The 25,543-nt window shown below is 34.8% G+C and overlaps 1 protein-coding gene across 12 annotated transcripts in view; it reads right to left on the bottom strand.

Moving 5' to 3' along the window:
- MEF2A (myocyte enhancer factor 2A) overlaps positions 1 to 25,543 on the bottom strand; it is a 163,631-nt gene that overhangs the window by 59,259 nt on the left and 78,829 nt on the right. For 11 of the 12 annotated variants that reach the window (XM_059180141.1, XM_059180142.1, XM_059180137.1 and 8 more), the window contains one exon: positions 4,638 to 4,841. In XM_059180141.1, the coding sequence (XP_059036124.1) occupies positions 4,638 to 4,841 (204 nt within the window). Of the gene's footprint in view, positions 1 to 4,637; positions 4,842 to 25,543 lie in introns of those variants that run through there. The other variant, XM_059180144.1, reaches the window with a different exon arrangement.

Below are 25,543 nucleotides of genomic sequence, written 5' to 3'. Positions count from 1 at the left end.
TCAAATTCCTCATCTGTGAAATAAGGACAGTAAGAGGGTTCAATCAAATGAAATAAGTAAAAGCCCCAGAAGGTACCAGGCTAAATTAGCAACTAGATAAAAGTTATCTACTATTCTTACTACAATTATCCCCACTCATTTTCTGTTATTTTTGAGGAAAACTCATTCATGTTTGCTACATGTTATGTATACATCACTGACTTATATATAAAAACCTTCATCCATTTATGGCGAAATGTTCCAAAGTTCCAATGGATTCAATAAACTGGGGAGCAAAGGGAGGCTATAATGTCAATGCCAGATTCTAATCCTATTTCTGCTGTTAAACTGCTACATGACTCTGGGCAAATGGAGTCTCAATCCCCACTTCTGAAAAAGCATACCGTGGATATGAAGATCAAATAAGATAGTACAAGAGAAATTTTTCTTTTCAGTACTACAGTATTCCTGTCACGAGGAAGATACCTCTATCTGGGAACAGTTTACAAGATACGAACTAAAGAGGTAAATGGCCATGGTCTCTTACATTCTTAAATAACAGCACAGTGATAAGAATCACCACATAAGCTATTTGCTGAATATTCTCCAATATCACCAAGTCATAACTATTTTAAAAATATTTATACACTGGAATATATAATATTTCAAATATTCCTGCAAAGCGAAAGAAAGAGAAAAGTAGATACAAAAGTATTCTCAGGTATTTACCAGCAGCTGCTAAAATCCTCACTTCGTGGCTTTAGCATCATTTTTATTTTGATGCAGAACTGTTTTATTGGTCCTAGGCTTTTGTTTAGTGTAAACACAATGTACACACACGTGTATGAATAATGGTAACCAACTGATTTTCATTGCTAGTTTCTCTAATACTCTAAGACAAATCCAATGTTCTTATCAAATTGCATACTACAGTTCACAACCTTTTAAATCTTAATTTATTGAAAAGAAAAAGATGGGGGATTATAACATTGCCTTTGTACATTTCAACTAAATTACCAAACAAAAAGCTACATTATTTTTGTTATCAATGCTTAATAACATGGAGAGGTACAATGTATATTTCTGATGACATTCTTTACAGAATGTCTCCTAATGAAATATAGTAAATATAGTAAAACTCATTTTTTAAAGGAATAAGCTCCTAAAAAGCAGTGTATAAGCATTTTCAAATAATATGCCATTAACACAGCAGCAATACTCTCCATTATAAAGAAATCCAGTTATGAAGTCTCTTATAAAGTTTATCTTAATGACACTCTCTAATTTACTAATGTGTAAGTTTCCATTTTCATTTATTTAAGCTTTCTGAATGTAAGGGGTATTTACATCCTACAAGACACTACAGACTTTAAAATATCTAAATGCAATTTATAATATGCAAATGCTGTTGATTTTTTTTTAAAGCCATAGAGAAATTATTTTTTATCAATTATAATTGTTAAAATTTTAAGAAACTAGTTTCAAAATATAAGTAATGTGAAACAAGGGACAGCAAAGATAGAACACCATTCTGTATATGGGTTTCTTAAATTTGAGGTTAAAATCAAAAGATAAAATATGAGAACCATATCTTTCTTTATATCTGTTTATCATCGTAATATTTAAATACCAACTACTTTTAATATATTTTTTTCACTGTGTTCACAAAAAACATACTAGGTCTAGTTCCATAGGCCTAATATACGTACATCCTTGCAGGTATAGCTTTTTAGCAATATGGGAGAAAGTAAAATCCTACTGATCTTAAAGAGTAATATTGCATTAGGAAACACTCTAAAGTGAGTCACTTATGCTTCCATTTACTGTAGCTGATGAACTCAGTCACAGGAGATGGCTTTTCAGCCATCCAGACAGAACATTACACCAATTTGTTAGACGTTCACAGATATAAAATCTTCAGTTGGTAGAAGCGTATCTCACTGGTTTACAAAACTATGTGTAGAAACTGGCGCCTGAGTCAGAAATCACTAAATAACATCACTCTGCAGACTCCATGGCACACAGGACCCCTCGAATATTTCTGTTAAATGGACAAAAATGTGCTTCCAATGACTACAACTGTTTGAAAGGAAACTATATGAAACACTATATGAAAAAAATACTTACAATGGTATTCTAAAAGTATCTTTAAATGAGATATTTGTAAAGCACTTGGAAATGCCTGGCCCATAGGAAGTTCTATATGTATCTGTCATTACTCTTATCCTATAATCTTAGTTTGGTTCACAATAATCTTCATAACTCCATTAGTATAAGCCATTACCACCACTGATAAAAGGAACTCAGACACATGCACACCACTAGTGAGGCTGCAGTTCCGTTACTTTTGTATGTGGAAGAAAAAGTATCTAGGATAACCACCATCATTTTATAATGAAGGTTAATTCAGTCAGCTTAACATACAAAGTAAATATAGCCTTATAATTTATCCTACCAACAAATTTATCCCTTATAAGCCAATATGTCTTCTACCCACTGTATTTATATAATTCAGAACTCCACATAATATTCATGTTCACTTGTATCTAAGAAATTCACTTAAAAAGAAAACATTCAACTCCCAATTGATAATTGACCTGCGAAGTTTCCCTTCACACTAAAGTAAACTGTAATATAGGAGACTGCTAAAACATGTTTGGGATTTACTCTCTTACACTTTGATTGCTGACCACAACAGAGATGAAGACTGAGGTAGTTTGAAAATTCTGTGAGGATTAAATCAGACTATATTCTTCATATTCTCTAAGGAAGTAAACTTTAGGCTGTGCGAAGTACCCTCAACTTCCAGGGGCCAAGAACAACAACTGCTGCAATGAAAGAGCAGAGTAGTTAGGGTTAAGGAGGTGGTTGCCTTCTACAATGAAACTAGCTTGAATTATCTATTTGTTGGCATTATTAAAGTCAACTCTATTTCTTTGACTTAGGCAGTGGAGCGTTTGATAAGATACAAAGATTTTTAAAATAAGATGTCATTTTAAATTAAACGCACCAGCGACATTCTCCATTTCAAGGGAATCCGGTTATGAAGTCTCTGATAAAAGATTACCTGAATAATGATCTCATAATTTACAAAATCATAATTCAAAATGAATTATGGTTTAATAGGGAAAGGGTCTAATTTATACCGCACATAAGTGATTAAGATATACCATAAATGCTAATATAAAGTAACTTAAAATTGATACAATCACAACTGCATTAAGGGGTTTGGCTACGATGTAATCAGGTTGTTTAACTGAAGTGAACAACAAAAGCAAAATCGAACACTTCATACACATTTCAGGGGATGTTCATAGCAAAGAGCCATTTAAATAAAACTGTGGGGAACAAGCAACAAAGATGAGTTGTAGCTGTAATATAAGATGCTTTTACTTCTCACTGCAAACAACTGGTTAACTGATAAAAAGTAACAGAGGTTTTTTTAACTATAAGTAGCAGATTTTTTTCCCCCACAGTAACAAACTAAATCAATTACTGTCCAAAAAGGAATGGTTGCAGTAGTGTAGGGTATAGAGGAAATTTAAAATGCATTTCATCAGTGGAGGCAGGTAAATTAGCTTCCTGTACACTAAAATAGTTAAAGAATCTTTATCTTAATTTTAATTACTCAAATAAAATCTACATTAGGATTTCATTTCTTCCTTTGTGGTTAATTCCGCATCGTTTCACACGGTTTTAGTATTTTCACAAGGAAATCCCTAATTTACTGAAACAGTCTTCTAATATAAAACTAAAGCCAAAGTAGTGGGGGAAAAAAAATTTCCTTTTTTGAATAAAAATGAAACAGAACCTCTAAATGTAAACAAAAAAGACAAAAGTATTAAGCTAATTTAAAATGTCATTAGAAATATAAATGGAAAATTATCTTTTATAAAAATATTTTACAGCAGAAAGAATTATAGGGGAAGGCATACAGATTCTTTTTTGAAGGTTTTGCTTTGAAACCTATTTCTGAGTAAGATGGAAAAAATTCCAAAAAATTCCTTTTATTTTCACTTTAATTAGGTTGGCAGAACTATTAGAAATACTGAAGGACAACAGATAAGGAGGGAAAAAAAAAAGTGAAGACTCTCTCCCCACCCCACAACTAAAATAATATTCACAAAATAGAAGCATTATTTTTGTCATTTTCTTCCATTTCATTAGTGTTTAAAATTGTGGGTAGTCACTGATGCAACAAAATGATTAAGGCATATTAAAACTGTAACTTCATACTATCCCAAGTGATATAGTTTCTTATAATATTAACTTTAAAATGCATACAAAATAATCATAGATAAAATGCTGTATTATACTGCTCTACACAGTACAATAGCCTAATTTTGTCTCAATAAACAGGATATGTTTATAGCCTAAGTGGGTCATGACAGAGCAATAATCAGATCCTTGTAACAAATGATTTGGATAAAAAATATATATACATTATTATACAATAATCAGATCATCCCAAGAAATGATTTGGAGAAAAAAATAAATTATATATATATAAAATATATATTTTAAAATATTTTTATGTATTTTATATATATATAAAACGGATTTTAAATGTGGATGTGAAGCAATCTGGCAGTTAAAAGTTACTAAAGGGAAGAAATAATCATGTCTGCAATTCAGGCATTACTAGATATATGTGTTACCTCAACAATATCCGAGTTGGTTCTGCTTTCATGAGGTTCATTATACTCTGTATACTTGAGAAGAACTTTGTCCATGTCAGTGCTGGCATACTGAAACAGTTTGTTAGAGCTGTTGAAAATGATGAGTGCTATTTCACAGTCACAGAGCACACTAAGTTCATAGGCTTTCTTCATTAATCCAAACTTTCTCTTTGTAAAAGTAACCTAGACGATCAAAGAAAAAAAGGTATATTTTTAGTAAAAGCATTAGCAGTACTTGAATACAGGCTACCTAAAGATGACGCCTCTTTTAATCCTGAGTCAGATTCCACAGCTGAAAAAGGTTCGTAGCCTCACGTTCCACATGAGCCTCTTACTCCCCCATCTGCCGCAAGACTAGTGTTCCACGTTTAACTTCTAATTCCTCAGAAAGCACTCTCCTGAGGAAGTTTTCCTTTATCCCTGGCTGCCAGTCTGCTGCAGAACGCAGAAAACAAGAGGACACAGTTGACCACTGGGCCCTTATCATCCAGTGTAAAATTCACAGTCTAGGGTCAACAAATTCCCCAGTGTCCTCAAAATTTTCTTTGAATATTCTTCCAGTTTCCAACTGAAACCTGTCACCTGAAGTCCTCTCAAACAGAGACCACTATTTGTTGGTCTATTTTAAATATTACATCTACTATGCTCAAGAGCGGGAAAGTAAGTCCTTTTTGCTCCGTATTCTATCTTACAAGTAATTTTTCCTTCCTTCCCCTTCCAAAGCCCCAGGTACTTTGAAGCTCACACCATGAAACTTAAACCACTCAATAACTGTCCTCATGAAGGGCCCATGTGACCCCCTCATGTACTGATATCTTTCACCTGGTACTTCCCTTTCCAGCCCTACTCTTATAACTGGTGACTTCAGTATCCCAGTTTAAAAAAAAAAAATCGTTGCAAAACCATCCCCCAACCTCCAAATGATCCACATCCACCGCATGTTAAACACCCACTCCTACTGTCACACCTTTAACTCTGCCATCACCAATAATCACATTGATGAGGGAGCAGGAGGCTGGCTGAAGACAAAGCAAAAGGGGCTCCTTGCACCCCCCTCTCCATCTGCTCCCCCTCAGTATATGTGTAGCATCCCTCAGGCAGCCCTGACTGCCATGAACAATAAGCAAATAGTTAACTTGCAAGAGCTCACAATCCTGCTAGACAGGAGTCTCCCTTGGCTTACAAATGTCCTAAATCTCACTAACAAAGACGATTGATAGCAGGATTGTGACACCCCACCAAAAAGTCTCCCAACTATCTTAATGTTAATGGCTGGTCTAAAGACAACATTGATCAAGCCACAAGGGCAAGGCCTCAGGTAGGCCTCGGACATCCTGGCACCTTATAGGCCCTCTTTAGCATATGAAAACTCCATTGAAACCTTCCTCCCCCTCACCTTCCCCCAACCACAGGGTATATAACCTGCCATCCCCACAACCCGGGGCAGCAGCTCTTCCTGCCCACAGCAGCTCTTCCTGACCACGGGTCCTGTCCCCGTGCTTTAATAAACCACCATTCTGCACCAAAGATGTCTCAAGAATTCCTTCTTGGTCATCGGCTCCAGACCTCAGCCCACTGAACCTCATCTAGGTTCTAGAACTTCATCAACATCACCTCCAAAATCTCAATTTCATGTATTCCACTTTGCCTCCTATCTAGCTCTCCCGCTTTGTATCCTCTCTCCAGAAATTCTTTAACCTGCATCCAGTCCTGCAGTCCACTTACCTCACCCCTTTGTTACAGTCTATTCTCAGGTCCTTTCTTCCCTCACTGAGGTGCATGTGCCCTTCAAATGACTATGCCCGTATCCTTTGGATAAACAAGTGATATTTTTAAAACCTACATCAAATTGTTTAAGTAGAAGTTTAGAGCTTTTTTTCTGCACTGGAAGTAATATCCAAACTCATTAAGTAAACAAAATAAATTATCTGCCTTCAAACTATCTCTCTGAAGTTATTTCCCATCACTCTCCTTTACATCCAGTAAGCCTCATTCATGTGTCTGTGTGTGTGCTTTTGTGCATGTGTGTGTGTCTTCCTTAACCACCAGCTACTTTCCTCCCTGGGAACTTTTCTATTTTCCCTCCTTGTGGAACACTCTTAACACTACATGTGCCTAATGGTTCCTTTCCTCACCTTGTGAAAATAAATCTATTATTAATTAATCTTAAAAAAAAATCCTTACAATATAAATACACAAATATATATTTTATATAAGTGCATATATATATGGAAATAGTGTTTTATACTTGCCTTCCTACTTTCCCCTGAACCAAAATAAACCCCTTATCACTGGTTTTATTTTTTTTATCTTTTTAAAGATTTTATTTATTTATCAGAGAGAGAGGGGGGAGAGAGCGAGCACAGGAAGACAGAATGGCAGGCAGAGGCAGAGGGAGAAGCAGGCTCCCTGCTGAGCAAGGAGCCCGATGCGGGACTCGATCCCAGGACGCCGGGATCATGACCTGAGTCGAAGGCAGCTGCTTAACCAACTGAGCCACCCAGGCATCCCCCAAAATAAACCCCTTAACCAGTGTTTTTCACTTAGTATTTTTCATTCCACATTTTTATGCAAGATCATATAACCATATTCATATATACATGTATACATAATAAGGGATTTTGTCAGCATTTGATAAAACAGGGACTCTATCAATACTCTTTATTTTATTTTAGTCATTCAACCACACCTTGTGGATATGCCTTTATGTCAAATGGTATACTAATGGACTCTTTCATAATTTTTTCATATAAATGTTACAACTGTTTTGTTAGTATGATAGATGTAAAATAAAAATCTCATTTCTTTAATATGCATTTCCTAACTAGTAATTGTTAGATATATTTTTCTTATATTTGTTGTCATTTGGGATTTGCTTTCTCTATATTGCCCATCTTTTGGCCATTTCATACTTTGTGATTTTTTTTTTTACTTATCTAAGTAAAAGCTCCTTAGCTATATTAACTATGTTTTACAAATACTTTCCCAAATTTCCCACTTATATATCAACTTTGTTGATATATTTGTCATTAAAAAGTTTTAAGCTTTCATTACTGATTGTGACACTGTTTCTTAGAATCCTGGCCTTGTATTGATGAGGGAGCAGGAGGCTGGCTGAGGACAAAGCAAGAGCTGGCGCCTTGCACCCCCCCCCCTTCATCCGCTCCCCTCCATAGGTGTAGCATTCCTCAGGCACCCCTGACTGCCATAAAATGATAAATAGTTAACTTGCTGAGATCACAATCCTGCAAGGCAGGAGTCTTCCTTGGTTTGCAAATGTCCTTGAGATTACAACAAAGAAGTTACCTTATCAATAGCCCAATTTCCATCCACCAGACTCCCAATTGTCTTTACTTGATAGCAACTAAGCCTTCAATATCCTGATAGTATTCTTTGCCCCAATAGCCCTTCTGAATACCCCTTTGTCCTCACCTACCCAACTCCTACGTATATAACCAACCACCCCTCACGGGGGCAGCAGCAGCTCTTCCTGCCCACGGGTCCTGTCCCCGTGCTTTAATAAACCACCATTTTGCACCAAAGATGTCTTAAGAATTCTTTCTTTAGTTATCAGCTCCGAACCTCACCCCACCGAACCTGACTTAGGTTCTGGGACTTCATCAGTATCATACCACTTTAAGAATATAATGAATATAAGAATACCCTTATTAAAATACTGAACTTGAAAGCAGTTATGTTTTGAGATGCACCTAGATGTACCTGCTGTACTAAAATTCTGAGTTTAGCAAAGGTTTAGTCAGAAATGTTTTCCCATACTTCTAATACTGAAGAAGAGAAAGAAAATGACAATCAACAAAGTATTTATTCCAAGAATAATTCTTACTCTAAATTAAGGCTTGCAAATTAAGTGAGCTATGAAAAAGCATGAAAATTGAGACAAGTAATGCGGCTTCACAATATCCATTAAGTATGATTAGAGAAAATTTGTTAAAATAAAAACTATAGGAGTGCCTGTGTGTCTCAATCTGCCTTTGGCTTAGGTCTTGATCCCAGGATCCTGGGATCAAGCCCCACATCAGGCTCCCTGCTCAGCCAGGAGTCTGCTTCTCCCTTTGCCCCTCCCCCTGCTCGTGTTCTCTCTCTTTTTCTCAAATAAAGAAAATCTTAAAACAAAACAAAAGAAAAAACTATAGTTCACTATCAGTAAAATAACAACAACAAACTATAGTTCATTATCAGTAAAAAGAGTATGCCAGTCCCTATTATCCTTTCCAAAAATACTTATTCAAAAATATTTCTTCTAAGTTAATAATAATAATAAGTTCAAGGTGAAGGAAGGAGTTAGTAGAGGAAGGGACTCGATTTATAACAATGTCCTCTCTATTCCTCCAACTTACTACAGGTCTAAAAGAGCTTTCCCAGTAATTAGAAAAATGTGTACAAGAACACACTTATATTTCAATGATGACACCAAAGACATAACATTGAAAACTAGAAATATTAATATTTCACTTTCAACTTTCATAAATGAAGTATTTTTTTCATTTTATCTATAGCATTTAGTCTAAAACACTGGTTTACTGCTAGCAACTTATATGAAATTAGTAACATAAAATTAACTTTATATTCCACATTTTTCATTTATCTTCAACCAAACTCCCCAACTGTTAACATTTTACCATGACTGCCTTCCCTAAATAAAACACACACACACACACACACACACACACACACACACACACACACTTTTTTTCCTGAATCCTTTGGACAAACTAAAGTAGAGGTTATACGGTCCCTTTGCCCCTAAATATTTTCTTAAAAACAAAGAAAAACACAATTATCAAAATCAGAAAACAAGGATATAGCACTATAATCTACAAGCCTTATTCAAATTTCTCAATTATTCCTAATTTCCTTTTCCCCCCTGCTAGTGCAGGATCCAATCCAGAATTAGCTGTTGCTTTCTCAAAACTGCAACCTCTTTAATCTGAACCATTTCCTCAGTCTTTGTCTTTCAGGACCTTCGTACTTGTGCAGAATACAGGCTATATTTATATTGTCATATATCTCTCAATTTGACTTTGTCTAATGTTTCTTTCTGATTACCTTTAGACTACGTTTTTGGCAGGAGCAACTTAGAAGTGATGTTCTGTCTACAATCTCTCTCATGAAAATCCACATGACATCTATTTGTCATGGTAATGTTAACTTGGTTAAGATAGAGTCTGTCAAGATTTTTCCCTTATACAGTTACTATTTTCCCCCTTGTAATTAGTAAGTATCTTGTTAAAATTTCTATGTAAATATCCTACTTATCAAACTTTAACTGATCCATTAATCCATTCATGATTCTTGCCTAAAAATTACTGTGGTGGTTGTCAAATAGGGATTTTCTAATTTCATAATACATTATATCTACATTTACTACTAATTGCATTTTATAAGACAGTTTGCTTTTCCTCTATGTATGCATTTACTCACTCATGTCCGTATCAACTTATAGGCTACCTTATTCAATGCATTATAATCAATACCTTTTTTCTTTTGATGTTTAAATTGTTTTTTATTTTACCAATGAGAGATCCACTATGCTATCTTCTGTGTCCATCTGACATGTTCCCAATATTCTCTGAACTTGCAGGCACAGTGAGATGCTCCAAGGAATTATATGTAAGCTGGACCTCTCTAATCTACCTCCCTTTTCAAACACCTTCTCCATAACCCCCTGAACAATCTTATCTCATTTCCATTGACTTAGTTATCTTCCTGCTTTCCTTCAGTAATCTTTTTAAGATTTCACTTGAATCTAGTCTTCTGTGGTCACTGTGTAATTTAATCTTTGTTTTGATATAATGTTATCTTTTTATTTTTCTTTCAGCAGTTTAATCACTTTGTTTCATCTATACCTTTGAAAAAAAATCCAACTCTATTCTTAGTATTTCCAAATTCTGAATAATGATTTTTTTCATCTGTCACATTTCTAAACACTTATTTATGGAGAATGGTTTCAGCTTGGAGTTATCATTTTACAGGTTTTTTTCCACTTTTCCATTGTTTGGGGACAACAACTTCATCACCTGCACAGCTATAAATCATCTTTTTGTTTTCTTCTTTATAGTAGTTTGCATAGGTGAAAATTACTGGCCTCTATGAATTGCAATGGAAAGAACTGGCAGTGGGAGGATGGATCATTCAGTATGGTCTCTTTAATGGAAGCTTTTTTTTAAGGGATCAGCAGGAGGGAGAGGAGTTCTGTATCATTCAATATCTTTTTGTACTTTTTTTTTTTTAATTTATCTTGAAGGATTTCTGTATCTCTTCCCTTCTTTTCCATTCAAAAAACATTTTCCAAACGATCACCTCTGTCTTCCTTTATAAAAGCCCTCTTCTCCCCCAAACAGTTACCCTCCCAAGACCACTTCCTTAAATATCACATAAATTTTAAGTCCTTTACCGCTGGTCTGTTTGACCTACAAGTAGTATTTTTCAGAACTGTTGTACTTATTAGGATAGACTTCCCTTTTTTAGTAATGATTTCAAATCAACTTTAGATAGTCACAAAGTCTCTTCTCCCTTCCACATTGTTTTTCGTTAAGTATGCTTGCTCATGTGAAAGACCTGCAGAAGTTAAAGAAAAAATAGCACACTGTAAGCTGGTAATATTTCCCTAAAGTTAAAACAAATTTGGATATCATTTGCTTTCTAGTTGTGCCAAGGTTGTAGGTTTCATACAATTGTATTTGTTCTTCATGCTTTTCTGTATGGATTATTTTTGGAAATTATGTTGAATGAATCAGGATTTATGCAGTCCTCATTACCTTGATTACTAAGAATTCCCCCCATAAATTTAAATCTTTGTTTTGAATACATATTTTGTCATTTCTGGAGATTTTCTCCCATCCTTTCTTGTCTTTGTCACTTTTGGTCTCTCTTTTGCACTTAAGAGTACCTTTTAATATTTCTTGCAAGGCTGGTTTAGGGAGGTCATGAATCTTCACTTTTGTCTGGGAAACTCTTCCCACTTAAAATGGTATCTTGAATGATAATCTTTTTCTTTTAAAATTTTATTTATTTGACAGAGATCACAAGGAGGCAGAGAGGCAGACAGAGCAAGAGAGGAGGAAGCAGGCTCCCTGATGAGCAGAGAGCCCGATGCAGGACTCGATCCCAGGACCCTGAGATCATGACCTGAGACGAAGGCAGAGGCTTAACCCCCTGAGCCACCCAGGTGCCCTTGAATGATAGTCTTGATGGATAGAGTATTCTTGGCTATAGATTCTTCCCCTTCAGTATTTTGAATATATCATGAAATGGGTTTATAAATTACATCAAACACATTAGATATTTTATTCTAACTATTGTCAAATTTAAATAATCCTTAAAGTATCACTATTTCAGGGATATGTAGCCAAAATAAACACAAATTTTAAATCATCATTTTACTCCTGTACTACCATCACTATAAAGAAAAAAAAATAGGACTAAAAGCCTAACCTAAAAACACTCATTACCTTTATAAATTGAGACAAATCTGTTTTACCCTAAATAGTTTTCTGGATTTTGTTACCAAATCTGGGACTCATATAATTCTCTGAATTTAACAAGGGTGGCACACCATATCTCAAACCATCTATATTTAAGATCCCAAGTGCCTGCAAAGATTCTTACATGCTATGTATTTGGGTCTATCTTTACTGTTGAATTTTTTTTGAATTCAACAATCCTAAATATTACTCCGTGTTCATCAGTATGAGTATACTCTCAATCCCGTTCATCTATTTCCCACCCACCTCACTTGCCTCCTGGCATCCACCAGTTTGTTCTCTGTATTTGTCTATTTTGTCTCTTATTCATTTGTTTTGTTTTTCAAATTCCACATATGAGCGAAATCATATAGTATTTATGTTTCTGTCTGCCTTATTTCACTTAGCATTTTTCCCTTTAGGTCCATCTACATTCTTTTTTATGGCTGAATAATATTCCACTGCATGTATGTATGTGTGTATATATGTACTATATATAATTTTTTTTAGTATCTTCTTTATCTTTATCTCAATATCTTCTTTATCTTTACCTTCTTTATCCACTCATCAGTCAATGGACACTTGATTTGCTTCCTTATCTTGGCTACTATAAATAATGCTGCAATAAACATAGGGATATATAAATTTTTTTGTGAATTAGTGGTTTTGTTTTCCTTGGGTAAATTACCCAGCAGTGTGATTCCTGGATCATAAAGTAGTTCATTTTTAATTTTTTGAGAAGTTTCCACACTATTTTCCATAGTGGCTGCACCAATCTGCATTCCCACCAACAGTGCACAAGGGTTCCTTTTTCTTCACATCCTCACTAACACTTGTTATTTCTTGTCTCTTTGATTATAGCCATTCTGACAGATTATTAAGGTGATCTCTCATTGTGGTTTTGATTTGCATTATCCTGATAATTAGTGATGTTGTTCATGTGTCCGCTGGCCATCTGGAGGTCTTCTTTGGAAAAATGTCTATTCAGGTCCTTTGCCTCATGTTTTAATCAGATTGTTTGTTTTTTTATAGTATTGATCTAAGTTCTTTATATATTTTGGATATGAACCCCCTGTTGGATATATCATTTACAAATATATTCATTTGTAAGTATATGAATATTTATTTAAATATTTGTAAATAAATGGGAGAAGTCCCATTCCGTGGGTTGCCTTGTTTTGTTCATAGTTTCCTTTGCTATGCAAAGGCTTTTTATTTTGATACAGTCCCAATCGTTTATTTTTACTTTTGTTTCCCTTCCCTTAGAGGAGACATCTAGAAAACTGTTTCTACAATTGATTTCAAAGAAATTAGTGCCTGTGTTTTCTTTTAGGAATTTTATGGTTTTGAGTCTCACATTTAGATATTTAATCTTTAAATTTTGTGTATGTTTTCAGACAGTAGCCCAGCTTTATTCTTTTGCATGTAGCTGTCCAGTTTTCCCAGCACCATCTGTTGAAGAGACTGTCTTCTCCCCATTGTATATTCTTGCCTCTCTTATTGCAGATTGACCATATAAGCATGGGTTTCTTTCTGGACTCTCTATTCTGTTCCATTATCTATACGTCTATTTTAGTGCCAATAGCACAGTTTTTTATTACTACAGCTTTGCAGTATATCTTGAAATCTGGAACTGGGATATCTCCAGCTTTGCTGTTTTTTCTCAAGACTGCTTTGGCTATTTGGAGAATTTTGTGGCTCCATACAAATTACAAGATTATTTGTTCTGGTCTGTGAAAAATGTTGGTATTTTGAAAAGGATTGCATTAAATCTCTAGATTAATTTTGGTAGTATGGACATTTGAAAAATTTTTGTTCTTCCAATCCATAAACAAGAAGTATCTTTACATTTGTTTGGGTAACTTTTAAATTTCTTTCATCAGTGTTTTATGGTTTTCAAAGTAGAAATCTTTCCCTTCCTTGGTTGAATTTATTCCTAAGAATTTTATTATTTTTGGTGTAGTTTTAAGTGTGACTGTATTCTTTATCTTTCTACTACTTCATTATTGTGTATACAAATATAACAGGTTTCTGTATATTAATCTTGTATCCTAGGACTGACTGAGTTTATCAGTTCTTGGAGTTTCTTTAGTGGAGTCTTTAGGGTTTTTTACATACAGTACACCATGCCATCTGCAAAGAATGACAGCTTTACCTCTTCCTTACCAATTTAGATGTCTTTTTGAATAAAAGTAGTGAGAATGGACATTCCTGTCTTATTCCTGGTCTTAGAGGAAAAACTCTAGTTTTCACCATTGAGTAAGAGGTTAGGTATGAGTTTTTCATATACTGCTTTTATTATTTTGAGGTATGATCCCTCTAGACCTAGTCTGTTGAGAGTTTGTATCATGAATGGATGTTGTACTTTGCCGAATGCTTTTTCTGCATCTATTGAGATAATCAGATGGTTTCCACCATTCTCTTATTAATGTGGTATGTCACAGTAATTGATTTGTGAATAATGACCCATACAAAACCCTCTTGCATCCCTGAAATAAATCTCACTTCATCATGGTAAATGATTTTTTTAAAATGTATTGTTGGATTCAGTTTGCTAATATCTTCTTGTTGAGGATTTTTTGCATCGATGTTCATTCAGAGATATTAGCCTGTTATTTTTCTTTCTTTGTAGTGTTTTTATTTGGTTTTGCTTATCTGGGTAATGTCGACTTCACAGCATGAATTTGGAAGCCTTCTCTCCTCTTCTAGTTTTAAAAAATACTCTGAAAATGATAAGTATTAACTCTTTAAATCTTTTGTAGAATTCACCTGTGAAGCCATCTGATCCTATGTTTTAATTTGTTGGGAGTTTCTGATTACTGATTTAATTTCATTGCTAATAATCATTCTGTTCAGTTTTTTTTTTTTTTCTTCCTGTTCCAGTTTGAGTAGGTTGTATGTTTCTAGAAATTTAATTATTTCTTATAGGTTGTCCAATTTTGTTGGCATACCATTTTTCATAATATTCTCTTATAATCTTTTATATTTTTGAGGTGTCAGTTGTTATTTCTCTTCCTTCATTTATGATTTCATCTATTTGATTATTCTTTTTTCTTCATGAGTCTGGCTAAAGGGTTATCAATTTTGTTGCTCTCTTCAAAGAGCCAGCTCCTAGTTTCATTAATCTTTCTTGGTTGTTGTTGTTGTTGTTGTTGTTGTTTGAAGTCTCTATTTTATTTCTTTTTGTGCTAGATTATTTCCTTCCTTCTACTGGCTTTGTTCTTTTATTTTCCCCCTACCTCTTTTAGGGGTAAGGTTAGGTTGTTTATTTGCATTTTTCTTGTTTCTTCAGGTAGTCCTGCACTGCTACAAACTTCCCTCTCAGAACAGCTTTCGCTGAATCCTACAGATTTTGGACCATTGTGCTTTCATTTTCATTTATTTCCACGTATTTTTTCATTTCCTCTTTGATTTGCTGGTTGACCCAGCATGTTATTTACCCTCCATGTTATTTGTGTAAACAAACTGAGCAATCTGAACATCAACAACTCTTTTAGATCCCGCAGTACTGAGGTCGCAGAGTAATTTCTGCTCTCCAAATTGGACACAGATGGGCAGATACAGAAAATCATAAATTACCAGAGCCACAGCAGAAACTATCACAAAAAGAAATACCAAGGTAAAAAAACCCAAACTGTAATTGAGGAATTCCTGAAATCTCAGAGAAGACAAATATAAAAGTTAAAAACTCCTGGGGTAGGGGGTGGGGTTTGGGCTTTGGGGTGCATGTATACAGTTTTGTGAGTTTTATGCCTATCACGTTCTCGCAGTAAAGATCAGTGAAAAATCCCTCTGTGCTTCTAAGCAGGGAATGTGGGAAAAGTGGTCATTTTGAAATACACCAGAACATTCTGTTCTTTACAAGGCCTGCCTTCAAGACAAACTATTCTATGACAGCAGAGCCCAAGTAACCTAGGGAAAAGGAAAAATATCCAGCTCCAGCTCCCTCAAGCCTTTAACATGAGCAAAGGGAAATATTCACCTTTAAACCCCTCTATCCATTCTGTCCCACCTAAAGATGGGGGGCAGGGATTGAGAAACAGGTATAAAGTTTACAGGCCACAGGCACAGGTTCACTAAAAGACTGAGAACTAATCAGAAGACTACAGAACACTTCCCCTCTCCCTATACCATACCACCACATTACTAAAGGTCTTTTTATTGCAGTTCCTTTTCCCAGGACATCATGCCTGGTTCAAAAAAATTCACAAGGCAAACTTCATGGCAAAAAAACACAGTTTGAAGAGAAAAGGAAAGCATCAAAACTACTCATATATAGCAAAAATGTTGATCAGACCAGCAATACATGCTAATTAACATGCTAAGGGAGTCCAATGGAGGAAAAGCAGACAATTTATGTGAGTAACATAACTAAAAAGACAGAACTTCTAAAAAACTTTTTTTTTTTTAAATGCTGATGATAAAAAACATCAATGAAGAAAGTCTTTGATGGGCTCATTAGCAGGCTGCAAACTGATAAGGACCTCTAAGCTAAGGTATATGTCAACAGAAACTTCCAAAATTGAAAATCAAAAAGACCAAAGACTGAAAAAAATAGAATGAAATATCCAAGAACTGTGGGACAACTAAAAAAGTATAACATATGCATAACATGAATACCAGAAGGGGAAGAAAATGAAAGTAAGAAACATTTGAAGAAATAACATCTGAGAATTTTCCCCAAATTAATGTCAGACAGCAAACCACAGATCAAGGAAGAAATGCAACAACCCCTGCCCCGCCCTCTACAAAAACAAAAAAACTACATCTAAGTATAGTCGATATAAAGTATAGAAAATAAAAAATCTTGAAAGAAGCCGGGAGAGTGGGGGAAACACCTTACCTACAGAAGTACAAATATAAGAATTATAAGCAATTTCTCCTCAGAAACAATATAAGAAATAAGACAGTGGAGTGATATATACAGTATTAAGGGGGGAAAAATCACCAATCCAAAATTCTCTATCTTGAGAAATTACACTTTAAAAGAAACAAAGACCCTCTCAGACAAACAAAATTGAGGGAATTCATGGTCTACAGATCTGCCTTACAAGAAATGACAAAAGAAATTATTCAAAAAGAAGGTAACTCCTACAGAACAAAAACTCATGTAGATAAAGAATATCAAAAAAGTAATAAGGGAAGATAAAAGCTTTTCTTTTTTTCTTAATTGACATAACAGATAACAGTCTATTCAAATAATAATAGCAACAAAATACTAATGGAATGAATTACAGTAATGACATGGAATGAATAGAAGGGAGGAACTGGGAATACTTGTTATTATAAGGTTATTGTACTACCTGTAAATCTATAACTGCAAAGTGTTTATCTGAAAGTAGATTTATACTGCAAACTCTAGGGCAAACACTAAAAAAATAAAAATAAAAAGTGAAGTATAACTGATCTGCTAAGGAAGGAGAGAAAATGGAAGCATATACTCAACTAAACCCACAGAAAGCAAAAAAAGACCATAAACAAAAAGAGGAACAAAGAATTAGAGCAGCCATTAGAACACAAATATGGCAGTTATTAATCTAACTGTATCACCAATCACTGTAAAAGTCTATGGTCTAAATACACCAATTAAAAACCAGATTGTCCATATATCAAAACGAATACTCAATTATATACTGTCTACAAAAAAAACCACTTAAAGGACACATAAAAGATTAAAAGTAGAAAAAGATATACTTTGCTATAATACCAATCAAAACTAACATAGCTACATTAATTTCCAGCAGAGCAATCTTCAGAGCAAGGAGAATTATCACAATGAAGAAGGGCATTAAAAAATGATAAAGGAGTCAATCCTTGTGAAGACATAACAGTCCTTAAAGCATATGAACCTAATAACAAAGCATCATAATATATGAAACAAAGTGTTAAAACTTCAAGGAAATACAGAGAAATTTACTATTATAGGAGGAGACTTCAACATAAGACAAATAGATATTAAATGGATTTGATGTTACCAAAAAGAAGAAAACAGACATCTTGAGTAAATTTAGTGAAAGCTATTAAATTAGACTGCATTTTATTTACTACATTGCTATCAGAAATGTTGAATATTGGTTCCAACAGGCAGAAAAATCAGTAAGGGCATAACTGAACTCAACAGCATCATCAAGCAATTTAATATAACTGACATAAAATTCACCAAATAACAGAAGAATATACATTACTGTCAAGCTCACATGAGATATTCAATAAGACAGACCACATTCTGGGCCATAAAATACCTCAACAGAGTTATAAGAATAGAAATCACAAAGTATAGGTTTTCAGATGACAATGAAATTAAATAAATCAGTAACAGAAAATTGGCTGGAAAATATCAAAATACTTAAACAACATACTTTTATTTTTGTGTGTGCTTTTATTTTTTAATTTATTTTTCATTTAAATTCAATGAGCCGACTTATAGTACATCATTAGTTGAATATAACACCCAGCAGCATACTTCTAAATGACATAGAGGTCAGAGAAGAAATCTCAAGAGAAATTAAGAACTATTTTGAACTAAATCAAAGTACTCAGGTACTGAGAGTGAAAGCAATGCTTAGAGGGAAAATAGTATTAGATGCATAAACTAAGAAAGAAGAAAGATCTAAAATAAAAAATCTAAGCTTAAGAAATTACATTAAAATTAAATCCAAAGGAAGGAGAAGAAACAATAAGAATTAGAACAGCAAACACTTAAGTTGAAAATAGGGAATCAAAAGGGAAAAATGTTAAGACCAAATACTGATTCTCTGGGGCAGGGGGTGATTCATAAACCTCTAGCCAGGCTAACTAAGAACAAAGACAGACATTACTAATACTAGAAATGAAAAACTGACATTACAACTCAACTACAAATCCCACTGACATTAAAAAGATAACAGAGGAATATGAACAACTCTATGCCTACAAATTTGATGAACTAGATAAAATAGGCCAGTACCTTGGAAGCCACAATGTGCCAAATCTCAAACAAGGAGAAATCAATACAAGCCTATTCAGATCATCTATTACTCAATCAATAGTAAACAACCTTTGAAAACTGAAAGCATCAGCCCCAGATGGATTCACTGGTGAATTCTACCAAACATTTAAGGAATTATATCAACATTTTACAATCTCTTCTAGAAGACAGAAGTGGAGGGAATACTTCCTAACTTATCCTATGAGGATATAAATTATCCAATGGTACCTATAAGGGACTAAGACTACCTTAAATACCAAAACCACATAGACAAACAAGAAAACAAAACTACAGGCCAGTATTTCTTATGAACATAGAAGTAAAAACACTCAACATAATATTAACAGAACTCAATAAATATGTATGTACCTTCAGTAGGTGAATGGATAAACAAACTGTGGTACATCCAGACAATGGAATATTATTCAACTCTAAGAAGCCATAAACGATCACGCCATGAAATGACATGTAGGAACCTTAAATGTATTATTACTAATGGAAGAAAACAATTTGAAAAGGCTACATACTATACGATTTAATTTGGGAAAATTTAATTCGCAAAAATCCCGGGAAATTCAGAAAAAGGCAAAACTATGGTTAATAAAGAGGTAAGTGGTTTTCAGGGGTTAGCAGGAGGGAGGATTTTTAGGGCAGTGAAACTATTCTGCATGATATTATAATGATGAATACATGTCATTATACAACTGTCAAAACCACAGAGACTGTACAACACTGAGGATGAACCCCGAAGTAAACCATGGACCTTGGGCGATGATGTTGTTCAATGTAACTTTAACAGTTTAAAAAAATGTACCATACTCTGATGTGGGATATGGTAGTCAGGGAACTGTACATCTGTGGGAACACAAAGTATATGCAAACTTTCTCCTTGATATTGCTGTGAATCTAAAACTGCTCTAAAAATAAAGTCTATTTTAAAACATGGGTTAAAAAAAGGGGGGGGTGCCTGGGTGGCCCAGTGGGTTGAGCCTCTGCCTTCGGCTCAGGTCATGATCTCAGGGTCCTGGGATCGAGCCCTGCGCATGGAGCTCTCTGCTCAGCGGGGAGCCTGCTTCCTCCTCTCTCTCTCTCTGCCTGCCTCTCCATCTACTTGCGATCTCTCTCTCTCTCTCTCTCTCTCTCTCTCTCTGTCAAATAAATAAATAAATAAAATCTTTAAAAAAAAAAAGGGTTAAACAACAAAGTCCATAAATGTACCTTTAAATAGTCTTTAGAACTGTGAAACAATGTTAACTGCGGCATTTTCTCTCCTCACCAACAACTATGATATGCTTTTCCTTCCATGAACTTTGTCTCATTACCAACCTACATTTATAATCAATCATTACAGTAGTTATTGAAGAAGCTGAGGATCTTTAATATGATTAAAAGTAATTGTTTCTACTACAAAGTTTTTCCCACAGGTATAAAACTGACTATACTATTATACTACAAATATAATCTACACATGTAAAAGAGAAGCAACAATTAAAATGCATTTCACTGTACAAATGAAAGATATTCCTTATTTTTCAATAAATTTCCTATGTAGCATGATAAAATTAAAATGTAACATGATTTAATAGTTTTCAGTAAATTTAGGCAAGATGTATGTTTTCTTCCTTTTGGTAACATCAGATGCATTTAACATCTATTTCTTAGCACTTAATTACTTTATTCTCCTAACTTTATAGAGATCGATCTCCTTAAGTTCTTAAGGCCTTATATTTTCTTTATATTTCACAGTACACCAAGTATAAAGTGCCACATATTGTATGACCAGAAAAATAAGCCACATTTTTGTGGACTGACTCAAAATAGGGTTAAAAGTTTGGCTTTTTTTTTTTAATTAAACTTTCACGTGACGAGAAAATTTAATGAGCCAAAGCAATGTAGCCTGCTTATGGCACTTACTTATATGAAAGGTGGCCACACATCCAAAATACTTTTTATGAAGTATTTTTGAATACTGGCCTATAGCTGATATTTTAATTCTCAGTATGAAACACAAATTACAAGTTACGTTAAAATAAAACAAAACAAAAACAAAAAAACCCTCAACATCTGCTGAAATATTTGTTTTCGTTTTTACAAATAGATTTTGGAAGCAAACAAAAAGGAAATGGAATTCAGGTGGGGGTGAGGGGACAACAACAGAGAGAATGAAGAGATAACGATTACAGTTTAAGGTAAAAACCATTCTGCCCAAGATACTAGATTGTAACAAAATAATAAGATACAAAGGAAGAAAAGAAGCCTTCAGAGTCTCTACATTTTGTCTCTACTTCAGAGTTTGCAGTTAAGAAATTTTTGGATGGCATATAGAGATTTCCTTCTAGACATCAGTTTTCCATCTAAAAGTGGGTATTAGTCTCCTAATTGGTATACTGTTAATTAGTAATGTTGCAATCCAGCTACATTTCAGCTCATGTATTTCATGTGAAGCAGATAACATAACATAAAATTAGGCTAGAGAATACCTCAGTAGGGAGTTGGCTTGTCCTTCTCCCCTCCCTCTGGCTCTTGCTCTTTCTCTCTCAAATAAATAAATAAAATCTTTAGGGGGGGGTGGGAATCATCCTTTGTTAACTTGTACCTAATGCCATTACCAAAGACATAATATAATGACCTAAAAAGTGAGTTAGTATCACACAGAGAAGAACCAGGAAGAAAAGAAATCGTAACAGAGATTAAAGCCACAATAAGGAAATTCAAAGGATCAAAACAAACAAAAAAATTAGTATGAATAAAGACATCAGGTATAGTCAAAAGAAAGTATATTAAAAAAGCACACAACTGGAAAGAAAAAATATTTGTTTAAAAATAAAACATCAGAGAAATTTCTGGCTGTGTTCTTTTCTGGGATTTTTTTTGGTTTCACATCTCACATTTTAGTCCGTAATCCATTTGAGTTTATTCTTGTGTATAGTCTAAGAAAGTGGTCTAGTTTCATTCTTTTGCATGTAGCCTTCGCTGACACTGGTCATAGCAATATTCTTCTAGACATGTCTTCTGAGGCAAGAGAAATAAAAGCAAAATGCAAACTCGTGACTACATTGAAAACAGCAAAGGAAACAAGTGACAAAACTAAAAAACAAGCTAGGGAATGGGAAAAGATATTTGCAAATGACATACCCAATAGAGGGGAATTATCTAAAGTATATAAAGAACTTATACAACTCAATACCCAAAAAAACAAATAACCCAAATAAAAAATAGGAAGACGATAGGAACAGACATTTCTCCAAAAAACACTTTCAGATGGCCGACAGACACATGAAAACACTCATCATCACAGGAATGCAAATCAAAACCACAATAAGATAATCATGTCACACCTATCAGAATGGCTAAAATAAAAAATGCAAGAAACAACAAGCATTGGAGAAGATATGGAAAAAGAACCCTTGTGCACTGTTAGTGGGAATGCAAACTGGTGCAGCCACTGTGGAACACTATGGAGAGTCCTCAAAAAACTAAAAATAGAACTACCCTACAATCCAGTAATCACAATACCGGGTATTTACTCAAAGAATACAAAAACACTAATTCAAAGGGATATATGTACCCTTATATTTACTGCAGCATTTGTTACAAGATATGGAAGCATTCCAAGTGTCTACAGATTGCAGAATAAAGGAGATGTGTTATATATAAATAGAATATTATTCAACCATAAAAAAGAATGGAATCTTGCCATTTGCACCAACGTGGATGGATCTAGAGAGTATACTGCTAAACAAAATAAGCCAGTCAGGCAAAGACAAATACCATATGCTTTCACTCATGTGTGGAATTTAAGAAACAAAACGAATGAATAAAGAAAAAAAGAGAAACCAAAAAAACAGATTCTCAACTTAGAGAACAATAGATTACCAGAGGGGAGGTGGAGTGTGGGGTGTGTGAAATAGGTGAAGGGGATTAAGAGTATACTTACCTTGATGCATTCTGAGTAATATATGGGACTCTGAATCACTATACTGTACACCTGAAACTAATACAACATGTTAGCTGCACTGGAATTAAAATTAAAAAAAAAAAAAGAAAGAAAGAAAGAAAAGTATAGCCATACCAAATGAAAAAAATTAAAAATTAAAAAAATAAAACAATACTGAAAGGTCACAAACTTCTCACACACACACACACACACACACACACACGTTAAGTAATCAAACTCATGTCATATTCTGCATAAGTTACTGAATGTTAAGTCACTTGTTGGTGAAAAGAAAAATATACTCAGTCTGATGCTGGCAAAACTGAAAGCCAGAACACCTTGAAATAACCTTTGCAATGTTCTAGGGAAAAGGAATGGGGTCCTAGACTCTTACACCTAGCCAAGCCATACTTCAAGTACAAAGTAACAAACATTTTCAAACATAAAAATACTAAGGAGGGTCGCCTCGGTGGCCCAGTGGGTTAAAGCCTCTGCCTTCGGCTTGGGTCATGGTCTCAGGGTCCTGGAATCAAGCCCCACATCAGGCTCTCTGCTTGGTGGGGAGCCTGCTTCCCCCTCTCTCTCTCTGCCTGCCTCTCTGCCTACCTGTGATCTCTGACAAATAAATAAATAAATAAAATCTTAAAAAAATACTAAGGAAATATAGCACCCACAAGCTCTTCTTGGAGGAAAAACAAAACAAAACTACTTGCTGAAAAAATCCTAGTCATCTAAGTAAAATATAAATTGGGAAAGACTTGGATTTTTTTCAGTTTTGTTCAATGCTGCATATTCAGTCAGCTTCTAAAATGCCACATGGCACTGAGTGGTACTAAAAAATTCTCTAAATTAATCCATAAAGCACAAAACAGATTACAACAACAAAAGGAAGCAAGAACCACAGTAAAGAACAATTGATAACCAATGAATCCTTTCAATTGAGAACTATGACTAAAATATTGGAAATTTAGATCACAGAATAGAATAGAACTATTAATTTTAACAAAATTAAAAAATAGCAAATTGAGATTTCTGACAAGATGTTGACACAGGATCTACCTCCCTTAGAATTAAACCAGTGGTGGGGCACCTGGGTGGCTCAGTTGGTTTAGCATCTGCTGTCAGCCCAGGTTATGATCCTGGGGTCCTGGATAAAGTCTTGCATCTGGGTCCTTGCTCAGTGGAGAGCTTACTTCACCCACGGCCTGCTGTTCCCCCTGCTTGTGTGTGCTCACTCGCTTGCTCTCTCTCTCTGGCAAATAAATAAGATCTTTTAAAAAATTAAAAATTTAAAGAAAGATAAAAAGCAGTTTTGGGGTGCCTGTGTGACTCAGTTGGTTAAGCATCTAACTTGAATGTGAGGGATGTCTTGAGCTCAGGTCATGAATTCAAGTCCCACATTGGGATCCCTACTGGACATGGAAGTCTACTTAAAAAATAAAATAAAACAAAATAAAATAATATAAAATAAAATAAAAAGAGCAGTTTCAGTTCAGCTTATGCCTCTGATCTTCATTTCTGGGACACCTAATACCTGCCACCTCATAAGAGGGATTAATATCAGAGTATCACAGAAGCAATGGTTTGCGTAAGAGTGAAAAACATCGGTAGGGACTGACTAACCTCTGGCATTGGCTTCCTAACCATTCTTAATCAAAACCTCCAAGGTTGGGGCACCTGGGTGGCTCAGCTGGTTGAGCATCTGACTCATGGTTTTGGTTCAGGTCCTGATCTCAAGGGTTGTGGGATCGAGCCCTGCGTTGGGCTCCTCACTCAGAGAGGAGTCTGCTTGAAAGATTCTCTCCCTCTGCCCCTTCCCCGACTCAAGCCTTCTCTCTAAATAAATCTTAAAACAAAACAAACAAACAAAAAAATCCAAAAACAAAATAAAACAAACTACAAACCAACCCCCCCCATTGGTAGATTTCCATCTAGATAGAGTATCTTCTTCCAGTGCTCTTTTCTGTAGGAGACTCTGTGTGAAGCTGAATCTGAAGAGTTCTCCCCCCCCCATTTTATTTTATTTCTTTTCAGTGTTCCAAAATTGTTTATGCACCACACCCCATGCTCTGTGCAGTACGTGCCCTCCTTAATACCCACCATCAAGCTTACTCATCCCCCCACCCTCCTGCCCTCCAAAACCCTCAGTTTGTTTCTCAGAGTTCACAGTCTCTCATGGTGTGTTTCCCCCTTTGATATCCCCTTTAAGGATACAAGGTGTGATATGATTATGTCATTTTTTAATGCCTGAGGCCCTTAAACAGATTGAAATCAATAAGATGTTATAAAATAGTGCAAATATACAAACAAAACAAAGAATAAAATCCAAGTAAACTGGCAAGTCAAGAGATACTATCAGACTACATTAAAAAAGAAAAATCCAGCCATATACTATTTATAAAACATATACTTAAAGCATTAAGTACATAGTAAGGTTGAAAGTAAATGTAGAGAGCTAGACCTACTGTGAAAACACTAGCTGTAAGAAAGGTATAGC

The sequence above is a fragment of the Mustela lutreola genome, chromosome 7 (assembly GCF_030435805.1).
Source record: "Mustela lutreola isolate mMusLut2 chromosome 7, mMusLut2.pri, whole genome shotgun sequence".
NCBI classification, from domain to species: domain Eukaryota; kingdom Metazoa; phylum Chordata; class Mammalia; order Carnivora; family Mustelidae; genus Mustela; species Mustela lutreola.
The sequence above is the reverse complement of the archived record's forward strand: the minus strand, read 5'-3'. Positions and strand labels throughout refer to the sequence as shown.